The 12,697-nt window shown below is 35.0% G+C and overlaps 1 protein-coding gene across 5 annotated transcripts in view; it reads left to right on the plus strand.

Moving 5' to 3' along the window:
• Nucleotides 1-12,697, plus strand: part of LOC129514427 (pre-mRNA-processing factor 40 homolog A) — a 59,229-nt gene that overhangs the window by 21,767 nt on the left and 24,765 nt on the right. For all 5 annotated transcript variants that reach the window (XM_055332979.1, XM_055332980.1, XM_055332981.1 and 2 more), the window contains exon 6: nt 11,277-11,387. In XM_055332979.1, the coding sequence (XP_055188954.1) occupies nt 11,277-11,387 (111 nt within the window). The remainder of the gene's footprint in view (nt 1-11,276; nt 11,388-12,697) is intronic.

The raw sequence follows: 12,697 nt of genomic DNA on the forward strand, positions 1-12,697 counted from the left end.
ATGAGAGACACAGCGACAGAGAGGCAGAGACTCAGGCAGAGGGAGAAGCAGGCTCCATGCAGGGAGCCTGACGTGGGACTCAATCCTGGGTCCCTAGGATCAGGCCCTTGGCTGAAGACGGCACTAAACTGCTGAGCCACCGGGGCTGCCCAAGATTTTATTTATTTTTTTCATGAGAGAGACACAGAGAGAGAGAGAGAGAGGCAGAGACACAGGCAGAGGGAGAAGCAGGCTCCATGCAGGGAGCCCAATGTGGGACTTGATCCTGGGTCTCCAGGATCACGCCCTGGGCCGAAGGCAGGCACTAAACCTCTGAGCCACCCAGGGATCCCGTGTCAAAAGGTTTTTTTTTTTTAGTTTGATGTAGTCCACTTGTTTTGTTTTGTTTTTGTTGCCTTTGCTGTTGGAATCAGATCCTAAAGATCATTGCCAAGACTAATTAATGGTCAAGCAGCTTTTACTGCTTATCTTTATTCCTAGGAGTTTTATGGTTTCAGGTCATGAATTCAAGCCTCCATCCATTTTGGGTTAGTTTTTATGCATAATGAAGATAGTCTAGTTTCATTCTTCTGCATTTGGCTTCCTGTCTTGTATATTCTTACCTCCTTTGTCCTATATGAACCAACCATTTATGCATGAGTTTATTTCTAAGATCTTGATTGTTTTATTGATCTACATATATGTATGTATATATGTGTGTGTGTGTGTGTGTGTATTTTAAGATTTTATTTATTCATGAGCAGCAGAGAGAGAGAGAGAGAGAGAGAGACAGACAGACAGACAGACAGACAGACAGACAGGCAGGGACACAGGCAGAGGGAGAAGCAGGCTCCATGCAGGGACCCCGATGTGAGACTCTATCCTGGGACTCCAGGATCACGCCCTGGACTGAAGGCAGGCGCTAAACTGCTGAGCCACCCGGGGAGCCCTGATCTACATATATCTAGGTTTATGCCAGTACTATACTATTTTGATTATAGTACCTTGGTAATATAATTTGAAAGCAAGGAGCATGATGCCTCCAGTTTTGTTCTTTGGATTGCTTTGGCTATTCAGTCTTTTTGCAGTTCCATCCAGATTTTGGGATTGTGTGTTCTGTTCCTTTGAAAAATGCCTTTGGGGCACATGGGTGGCTCAGTTAAGCCTCTGCCTTTGGCTCAGGTCAGACTTGGGCTCCCCAGAGGGAGCCTGTTCCTCCCTCTGCCTATGTCACTGCCTGTCTCTCTGGGTCTCTCATGAATAAGTAACTAAAATCTTAAAAAAAAAGTGCCTTTGGAATTTTGATAGGGATAACATTGAATGTATAGATTACTTTGGGTAGTATGGACATTTGAACAATATTAATTTTTTCAGTCCATGAATATGGAATGTCTCCATTTATTTATGTCTTTTTTTTTTTCATTTAGGATCATTTCATTTAGGAAACTAGCTATCCTAGTTTCCACTGTATAGTTCTTTTAACATCTTCGGTTACTTTTTTTCCTAGGTATTGTGTTATTTTTGGTACAATTGCAAATGTATCTTTTTTTTCTTAATCAGTTTCGGGTTGTCCAAAAACATATTTTTGGTATTTTGACTGGAGTTGCATTGAATATGTAGTTTATGAGGGCATATTTATAATACTAAGTCTTATCAGTGAACATGGTAGTCAGTTCTTTCTGTCTATTAAAGACAAATTTTGTCTATTAAAGTCTAATTTTTCCTATTAGAGTCTTATCCATTCCTTATTCTGTTAGTTTATACATACTCTATAAGACTTGGCGCTATTTTGAATCTTATACTTTATGATCGTTTTTATATGTGTTTTCCAGGAGGTTTGCTGAATTGTTGCTTTGGGGGTTCTTTGTATATTATATAATGAATTTTGACTTCTTTTTTCTTCTAATCTTTATATCTAATCTTTCAACTTTTTGTGTCAGTCAAAACCTCTAGTACTATGGTGAGCAGCAGCAGTGATAAGCAGGCATCTTTAACTTGTTTTCTCTCTTACAGAGCATATGTATTAAATTTCTCCATTTAATATACTTACTGTATCTTTTTTTTTTCTACTGTTGCCTTTTGATAAATCACCTTTATTAAATTGACATTTCTATTCGTGGTTTGCTGAGAAGAGGTCATTGTGAGCTTTTATTTATTTATATATTTATTTACTTTTAGAGTGTAAGGGACACATATAACACTTCTGTTCCTGGTTTGCTGAGAGAAGTCATTATGAACTTTATTTTATTTATTCATTCATTCATTTTTAAATTTATTTTTAGAATGTAATGTATGCATACAAGCCAGAGTGGAGGAGGGTACTTTTAGGGGGCAGAGGGAGAGGAAGAGAGAAAATCTTAAGCAAGCCCCATGCCCTGCATGAAGCCTGACTTGGAGCTCAATCTCAGGACCCTGAGATTGTGACTTGAGCTGAAATCAAGAGTCAGATGGTTTACCAACTGAGGGGCTCCATGAACTTGATTTTTAAAATTCTTCAATGCTTTTTTTCTTATCCAGAGATGGTCATTTGATATTTTTGTTATAGTCTGTTAAAAGTGCAAGAACACAGATACATTTTATGATATCTCATCTTTGCATTACTAAGGTGAACCCTAGTTATTAAGTGTGTCAAGAGTGTATATGTCTGCATATACGTGTATTTAATTCCTTTGTTATTTAGGTGGTTTTTCTACGATTAGTAAGCTTTCTCTGTCTGGTCCTTAGAACAATTTGCATAGATGATGAATAATATTAGAACACAAATAAAAACTCTCTGAACCTAATAATACTTTCTGAGCATAGAGTTTTTAGATAACTGTCAATTTTGTTTAGTGGTTATTGAACTATTCCAATTTTATTGAACTATTCCCCCATTATCTGTTTTGTTGAGGTTTAATAATGATTTAGCATAGAGTTAGAAGTCCTATCATTGCCATTATTTATTCTGTCTTTTGGAGGGGGTAACCATTCAGTTTATTTTTACTATCTTTATTTCCTTCTTGATAACTCTTGCCTTTTTTCCAGCTTTTTGAGTACTTAGCTCATGGCTGTTAGACTTTTTTTTGGTACTGATTTAACTGTGTTGCTTAAATTTTGACATAGAGGGTTTTCATTTCGCTGAGTTCCCAATATTTTCTTTTCTATTTTCCCTCATTTGATTTCTTTATTGAAAGGATATTGGGTAGTATGTTTTTCTTGGTTTCTAGATCTGGGATTTTTTTTTTTTTTAAGACTTATTTTTTTGTAAGATTTTGTTTTTGTTTTTTTTTTTTTTAATTTTTATTTTTATTTTAATTTATGATAGTCACAGAGACAGAGAGGCAGAGACACAGGCAGAGGGAGAAGCAGGCTCCATGCATCGGGAGCCCGACGTGGGATTCGATCCCGGGTCTCCAGGATCCCGCCCTGGGCCAAAGGCAGGCGCCAAACCGCTGCACCAGCCAGGGATCCCAAGATTTTGTTTATTTGAGAGAGAGAGAGAGAAAGAGCAAGAACACAAGCTAGGAGCAGAGGGAGAAGTAGGATTCCTGCTGAGTGAGCAGGGAGCCTGATGTGGGATTCTTATCTTAGGATCCTGGTATCATGACCAGAGCGAAGGCAGACATTTAACTGACTGAGCCACCCAGGCGCCCTAAGACTGTTTTTTAGAGCAATTTTAGGGTGGCAGCAAAGTTGAATACTGAGTAAGGAGTTTCTTAATATCTTCTCCCCTTATAGCCTCCCATATTAACATCTCCCACCAGGGTGTTATATTTCTTATCAGTCAGTGATCCTATACTGATGCTTTGTTACACCCCATAGTCCAGTTTACATTAGACTTTATTCTCAGGGTTATTCATTCTATGAATTTTAACAAATAATAACATGTATAGTCATGAGTGTGTACAAAATAATTTCACTACCCTAAAAATCCTCTTTGCTGCACCTGTTCAGCTCTCTCCCTACCTCCACCCCAAGCCAGCACTAATCTTCTTAGTGTCTGCATTTTTTTACCTTTTCCTGAATATCATGTAGTTAGAATTATACAGTATGTAGCTTCTATAGACTGGCTTTGTTCATTTAGTTGCATTATAGTTTCCTCCATTTTTCTCATGGCTTAATAGCTTTTTTCTTTTTGGTACTGAATAATATAATAGTAATAATAATAGTTTCATTGTCTGGATTTGCCATGGTTTATCCATTCACCTACTGAAAGACGTCTTAGTTTTGCTTCCAGGTTTTGACCATGAATAAAACACTATTATAAACATCAGTGAGCAGATCTTTGTATGGATATAAGTTTTGATCTCATTTGGATAAATAACCACTGAGCATGCTTGCTTGATCATATGGTATAAATGTATGCAGCTTTGTGGTTGCAAAACTGTCTTCCAAAGTGGCTACTCATTTTGAATCCCCCCCCCCCCGTAATAAAAGGCATTTAATTTTAATTTGCAGTTCTTTGGTGTCAATGTTAAGCATCTTAAGCATCTTGTCATAGGCTTATTTACCACCTCTGTCTTTTGGTGAGGTATCTGTTCAGATCTTTTGACCATTTCTTAATTGGGTTCATATTTTTTTTAGAGTGGGAGAGAATGAGGTGAGAAGGGGAACAGAGAGATGGAGAGAGAATCTTAAGCAGACTCTACACCCAGCACAGAGTCCAGTGCAAGGGTTGATCTCACAACACTGAGATCGTGACCTGAGCCAAAATCAAGAGTCACATAACCAGCTGAGCTGCACAGGTGTCCCTGGGTTGCTCATATTCATTTTTTTTTCTTAATTTTTTTAAAAAATTATTTGTTTGAGAGAGAGTATGTGCAAGTGTGGGCATGGGGGAGAGATAGAGACTCCTAAGCAAGCTCCTCACTGAGTGTAGAGCCCTACTTGGGGCTTGATCTCATGACCCATGCAATCATGAACTGAGCCCAAATCATATCTTGGACACAACCCACCGAGCCACTCAGGGGCCCCTGGGTTTTAAGTTTGTTTGTATATTTATTTATTTATTTCAAGATTTACTTATTTATTCATGAGAGAGAGGCAGAGACATAGAGGGAGAAGCAGGCTTCCCCGCAGGGAGCCCAATGCAGAACTTGATTCTGGATCCTGGGTTCACACCCTGAGCCAAAGGCAGGTGCTAAACCTCTGAGCCACCTAGGTATCCCTGGGTTTTAAGTTCAACAGGGAGGTCTTTGTAATATCTGGATAAATTTATTTTTTTTTTTATCAGATGTATCCTTTGCAGGTATTTTCTTCCAGTCTGTGGCTTGTCATTTCATTGTCTTTACTTTGCCTTTGGCAGAATAGAAATTTTTAAAGAAGTCCAGTTTGTCAGTTACTTCTTTCATGTATCATGCCTTTGGATGACTTTTTTTTTTAAGTATACTACTTTTTTTTTTTTGCATATTATCAGAAAGCATGGCGGGGGGGGGGGAAGCATAGCCTGTGGAATATTGTTTGCATTTTATTAAAGCTTCACTTATGTCTATTTTAAGATCAATTTTTAGGGATATTCTGTGTGCTTTTAATTTAAAGTTATTTTGTTATCCTATTTTGGCGTATCTTTCATCTCTTTGCTCTGCCTAAGAAGAGGAGTGTCTTAAAATCCTTAACTTAAAAAGATGTCATCTTTTTCTCCCTGTATTTTTGTTGTTGTTGCTGTGTATTTCAAGGCTGAATTACTAAACACATGTATGTCCAGAATAAGTTTTTGGTCTGTTATTTTTTATCCATAGTAAGTCCCTCATTTTCATTATGGTTTTTGTTTTAAATTCTGTTTAGGTAGGAGAAACTGCTATCATAGCTTTTTAAATTTTTTTTTATTTTGCCTTCTAAAATCTTGATGTATTGTAAATAGGATTTTTTTTTTACATTTTTACTGCAAACTAGTTATTGCCAGTTCAGAAATTATTTTTATATTTAGCTTAGTGCTAGGTATGTTTATCAGTTTTCCTGGGAAATTAGAATACTTTTTTTTTATTTCAGTTAGATTTTATTAGAATCTTTAGCAGTTAAGATAAGAGAATTTATCTCTTTCCCAAATATTTATATCAGTTATTTCCTATTATTTATTATATAAATAGTTATTTGCTATTAAGTGTTGTTGAAATACAGTGATTATAGACCCACATTTTGGTCATGATTTTAAGAAGTGGCTTTAGAATAACTTTTTATTGGTTTTCAGTAAGTTGCCCTTCATCATTTTGATTTTTTTTTGTTATTTCTAGGATTTTTGTTCTTATTTTTTTAATGTATCTGACCTGTCATAATTTTGAGGATGTGGTTTGATCATACCGAGTCTCTTGGTGTGTTCCTGCGATAGTTTCTTTTCTCAGTTTGTTAATAGAAATAATTTCCTTACTGATTTCCCAATATTAAACCACCCTGGCATAGTCAATTCTACTTTGCGTATATACACTGCAGGTTTCACAGCTTTTCATCTTTTACTATGATCTGAAACAAGGACATTGTAATTTTGTGTTCTTTAAATCATACATGATATTCTGCTATGAAATTATCTAGTTGGGTATCTTTTAGTTCCTTTTGTAGTAATTGGAATATTTTTGTATGATGTGTTTCTTCCAGGGCAAATTATAATAGTTTGTGAGGAAATGATTTGCTCTAGATTTTGGGAGTTGGTTGTAAATCTTCGATTTGCAATTATGTTCTTCCTTAATTCTAATCTTGTATTTTATCTTTTTCTTATTTTCCTTATTTAGAGTAGTTGAGGGAACTTTTCTACCTATGTAGTGTTTCAGTTTAGTCATGTTTTTTCTCTTGGTTTCATTCAGTTGAGCTTATACTTGACTACAGAAATAGTCATGAATGTAAATGTTTATCTTGTGTACTTAGGTTTATTTTAGTTTAAGTATATTGAATTTATTCACAAGTCAATTGTGAAGTATATTAGCTCTCTTGATAATTATATATATTCATTTTTTCCTTTTATCCAGTCTTTTTTTTTCTTTTAAACATTTTCTGTATATTTTTTGCCGCTATACCACAATGTCTTGTTCTGTATTTAACACTGCATCTTAGACATTTTCTATTATATCAGAACACAGATATCCATAAGATACGTGTACAGTGTGAATGGGACCCTAGCTGTGGGTAGATATTGACCTACCTCCAGCTTCTCCCCATTACAAGTAATCCTGCAGAGAACATTCTTGCCCATCTCTGCAACTGCATACCATGGGGCTTTGTGGCGTGAAATACCAGCATCAGGGGATTCTTTGCATTTTTCTTTGTCTTTTGTTTGCATTTTCAATTTTGATGAGAACCAGTAAATTGCCTGTGAACCAGCACTGGCGCGACCGTGTACTTCTCCTCACACCCTCCTAACATTGTATATCAGTAGTCTTTAACTGTCACTTGTCTGATGAACAAAAAGTTTTCATTTAATGTATGCTTCCTTGATTTACTAGTGAAGTTGAACATCTAATTATATTATCTGTATTGAGTCCTGTTAATGGCTGTATTTTTCCATTAGATTGTCTTATTAATTATAGTAGAGTTTTGTATATTAAGGATGATAGTTTTTTAATTCCTTATTTGCAAATTTATGATTTTGGTTTATCATTTGTAAGAATGTTAACTTTTGGTTGATTCTGCAGAACTATCATTTGTGTTGACAGCTTTTTATAATAACAGTAACTGTCAGTAATAAAGTAATTTTGGGAAGGCTGTCATCTGTAACAAAAGTACAGAGTAATACTAGAGCTCCAGTGCAAGGATTGTTCTACAAGTCTTCAAAGCAACTAATCTTATGGTTAAAAGTAATGTCCTGGTTTTGGCCCATTCAGAATACACATCTCTTTGTCAGGTATTCTATGATTAGGCAAGGACAATCTAAATATGTGATGGGCAGCATTTGTTTATTGCTCTAGAAAGGTCTTATTTTTTTTTTAAAGTAGTGATTTTTAGGAAAATAAGTTTTTTGAGTAGACTGTGCTGTCCTCATTACTTAATATAACTACTTGCCTAAGTCATATATTTTGTCCTATGAGGACTTTCATAGGACAACTTTATGGTTGTTACTGATATATGCATTAATGTTTTATGCCATTCTTCATCTTATATTTAACATTCAAAGATGCATTTTTTTAAATTTTTCTTTTAAAATACTACTTACTAGTTTTGAGCAGAAGCAAGATACAGTTTTAAGTTCCAGATTAGGTGCATTGAAGGAAAAGGAGCAAAAGTTTATCAGATAAATCATTTTTCTCCAGAATTGACTTCTATAAGTAGATTTATTAGTTAAGACATTAGGACAAAATTTATATTCCTATCTGAAATGATTGTTTCTAACTATTGATGCAAAGTGTTGGAGCCTTGCCCTTAATAGGAACTTAGTGGGTGGGCCAGGACAATGTTGTAATTAACTCACTAGCCAACTGTGTTAAACTTGGGCATGTTCCTGTACTTTCTTATGCTCCATTTTCTCTTTTTATAAAGTGGAGATAATAAATAGTATCTACTTGAGTGGAGTTAAAGAATTGAGAATTGATGCAGAGCAGTGAGTGGCATAGCACAGTGCTTACCACTCGTTAATAGATCAGGAATTCATCTGTCCTTATTGACAATTAGACTGTTCTGAATATAATACCCTTGGCACAGCATTTGTGTGGGTAAAATGTGGTCTTTAGAAGCAAATTTGACTGAATTGTTCTAGTTTTATTATTTACTCCCTGAATCACTATGAGCAAGTTATTAACCCTTGTAAGCCTTGGTTTTCTTATTTGAAAAATGAGGATAGTGTGTTCATACTGGTTTGTATAGTTTTAAGGCTTAAATAAAGTAATGGCTAGTGAATACTAAATTGCTTCTTGTTTTACTGGTTTGTATATTTCTCCTCTTTGTCCCTATTATTTGGTAAAGTGTACTTTGTCTCTTTTAATTCCATTTTTTCATAAGTTTGTTTCTGGTGAACTTCCTCTTTTCCTGAATGCCCTTTAGCAGGTGCAACTTAGGAAATTTAAATATAATTTTGGAACTTAATAGATTCCTCTTTAGTGCAGTCCTGAGATGCTGTTGGGTTCATTTTTTAAAAAATAAAAGAAATACAAACCTCTGTATGCCTTAGCAGAATTTGTGAAGTAAAGCAGTACTCGTAGTTGAGGCTTCCATATATTTCTAAATCACATCACCTTTAGGTTAAAAGATGTTAAAGTAACAATAAGCTAAGTATTTCAGCAGTTACTATAATATTTGCTCCAGAAAGATTATAGTTGTTATATGCTGCTCAAGATGCTAGAACAAGTTAAGGAATTTAATACATCTTTTGAACTATCTAACTCTCCTGCTACACCATGCACAATCCATTTGGTAAATAGTCATGTCAGATGACTTAATGAAGAATCTCTATGAAAAGCAGACATTTTGTTATCAAACAGCTCAAATTGTATCAAGTTTCTTCTTTGAATTCTAATGGCTATTTATAATTCCTTCACATTAACTCATTTTCTTCCAAGAAGTTTTAGAAAATAATCATCTTGCCTCATCTACTTGTGTTAAAATCACATTAATTTGTGTCCTTAAGTCATCTTTACTTGTTCTCCATCCCCTCATTTTGCAAATCTTCATTAAATAGCATATTTGCTTTGACCATTGAACATGTCTGAAATGGAGATTCGTTCTATAATCCATCGTGTCTTATATCCAGTCTGCAAGCAGCAGTTATGGCTTAGTTGTGCATAATTTGAACAACAAAAGTGCCAACATCAGAAGAATGAATGTCAGTGGTTTGAGAGAAAGTTCTAGAAATAATGATGACAGAGCACTTTTATCAGCTAGGAATAAAGTGATTATGGTGAGAGAGTAGAAAAAGCAATAAAATGATGTATGTTGAACCACATTCCCAACGCAGAAATCAGAAGTAGGTGTGTGCTATTTCTCAGTAAAGTTGAGAAGGAAGAAAGAAGGTTCGGCTTTAAGTACAGAAGATAGTTAAGAATGAATGCCGGTGATTTTCAGTTTTAATAAATGCTGTGTTACCAGTATTATTGACAAAGGGAATGATCAATACATGTGGGATATAATGGACGTCTACAGCTCTCATTCAAAAAATGGTCTCAGTGTGAAAGTTTAAGGAACAGCTTAACTGTTTTGCCTATTTTTCCTTTTATTTATTAAAAAACTGAGTTTTGATTAAAAGTGCCTAAGTAAGAATACATCTTTCAGAAGTGCAAAGTAAAATCTGAGTGTTAAAAAGCATGTGATAGTTTGAAGATGATTTTACTTTTTCTTAGAAATATATGTACAGTGTTTTGTCTTAGATTTGAAGAAATGTGATACAGGTCATCTCTAACCCTTTTTCAACCATACTTTGTTACAATCTAAATAATCTGGTACCTGGAACTGAACTTAATACCTTTGATGTCATTCAGTAATTTATTTATTCATGATTCCTTGTAAAATTACTTTTTTTAAACGTCTTAAGAAATAATTGACATATAAAGCTGTACATACTTAATGTGTATAACCAGATGATTTGGGGAATAAATATATACCTGAGAAACTATCACCACCAAGACCACAGACACCTATCATTTCTCAAAGTTTCTTACCACCCCTTTTATTATTATTTTATGTGTTTATGTATGGGAACCTTGTAAAACTCTTAACCAGCCTTTATCTGAGGCATCATGTCTCTTGATACCTGAAGTTTTACTAGCAGTTTTGAGTAGGTTCTTAGTAGTTCGTCTGGGTCCTAGAGTGTATATACGTTCTACACCAGTGTCACATAATACTATCACCTGTTTTATGTTGAAGCATTTGGATTCACTTTTTATCCCTGTTAAATTTCACCTTGCTTGATAAATTCTGTCATCCAAAATGCATCCTTTCTAGCTTTGACAGCTGCGTCTTTATGGCATGTCAGTCTAGAACTTTGTCCAAGTTGAGGTACTTTGAATTCAAGTTGTTGAGCTAATGAGCAATCCACCTATACAACACTAGCATCTACTTCATATATTTTAGCTACAAGGCATAGGTTGTGTTGCATGTAGATTGTCTTGTGTGTGTTACAGAATTACCATTCTCAGAAGAAACAGTCATATCCTTATCCTTCAGAGATACTTCGTAGAATACAGAGATTCTAAAACCTCAATAGATCCATGCCACTTTTGAAATACTTCTAAAATGGTCAGTTATCTCCCTACTACTTGCATTGATGAATTATTCTAAATGACTTAAAAGTGAGAAGTATGACTATTTTTGTACTTTTGTTTGCATATTGTTAATAAAACTAATGAAAACTGATGTTCACTGGTATAGCACTGTTAAAATAATTTCTGTAATTTTTTGCTCTTTAGAAATCAATGTGGACTGAGCATAAATCACCTGATGGAAGGACTTATTACTATAATACTGAAACAAAACAGTCCACTTGGGAGAAACCAGATGATCTGAAAACACCGGCTGAGGTAAAAGTTTGAGCCTTCAAAATTTATAGGGGGCGGGGATTCCTGGGTGGCTCAGAGATTGAATGTCTGCCTTTGGCCCAGGGCGGGATCCTGGAGTCCCGGGATCGAGTCCCACGTCGGGCTCCCTGCATGGAGCCTGCTTCTCTCTCTCTCTCTCTCTCTCTCTCTCTCTCTCTCTCTCTCTGTGTGTCTCATGAATAAATAAATAGAATCTTTAAAAATAAATAAAATAAAATTTTTAGGGATTGTTAAATGGATTCTTTTTTTTTTTTTTTTTTGGATTTCATGGGTATTTGGTAGGAGGAAAGACCAATTTTGTTTACTGATTTTTTATTTTTTGCCCCTGCTCAGGAACCCTTATCAAGTGGCATCAATTTGAGAAAGATGATTTAAAGAATAAATTTGAAGAGCAGAAGGACTCTCACTGCTTGCCCTCCATTTTTTAAATTCACATTTTAAACTATTTTCCTTTTATAGCAAACCTAGGTGATTCCATGTTTTCCAATGAATTCTTAAGTTTCCACTGAGTTGGCGTAATGGAGATTAAATTAGATTACAAGTACTTCCTTCTATAAGAGTGGGAAATCGTCTCTGGAAAAAGCCCGTGAAAAGCATGTTTATTTCTTTTTGTGTTGCAAATTTTATCATTTAAAATATACAGTGGGGAAATTAGATTGAAGGAATAAACTGAGTAAACATTATTGCATATGGTATAATAGGGAACTCTGGAGTCCTAAGGAAGAGTTGATCTGGCATTTCAGGCCATACTTGGGGATTTTTTTCTAATTGGCAGCGTATCTTTATTTTCTCCCTCTTAATTAAAGAATTTGAAGATACAAAAATATTTTCCAGGCCACCATATTAACGCACAGCAATACTTGGGATGGAAGGTTGGCAGATAGTAAAAATTTTTTTATCCCAGGTCTGACATAAGCAAATACTTCTTCCTTAAATATCATCACCAAAATATCATCTAAATAAGAGTTTTCAGTAGCATTCTCATGCCACCCTAGCCAGTGTTATATATATTAGGTTTTAAGTATATCATACTTTTTTTGCTTTCTTACATAAGATAGTTCACATAGGTTTAATAAATTATAGCCATAAACCTTGTCTAAGCATGGATAAAGCAGGGTTTGCTTTTTCCTAGTTTTCATGTTTTTCCTACTTTTATTAGTATTTGAGAAGTCTGTCATAATGTGTTTGATACAGATTTTACTTATGGTGGAGTATAAATGGCAGTAGCAAATAGGATTTGAAATTTATATAGACCTGATTTTTGAGTCTTGCGTCTGCCCCTTAATTAGGTG

The sequence above is a fragment of the Nyctereutes procyonoides genome, unplaced genomic scaffold (assembly GCF_905146905.1).
Source record: "Nyctereutes procyonoides isolate TBG_1078 unplaced genomic scaffold, NYPRO_anot_genome, whole genome shotgun sequence".
Classification (NCBI taxonomy): Eukaryota; Metazoa; Chordata; class Mammalia; order Carnivora; family Canidae; genus Nyctereutes; species Nyctereutes procyonoides.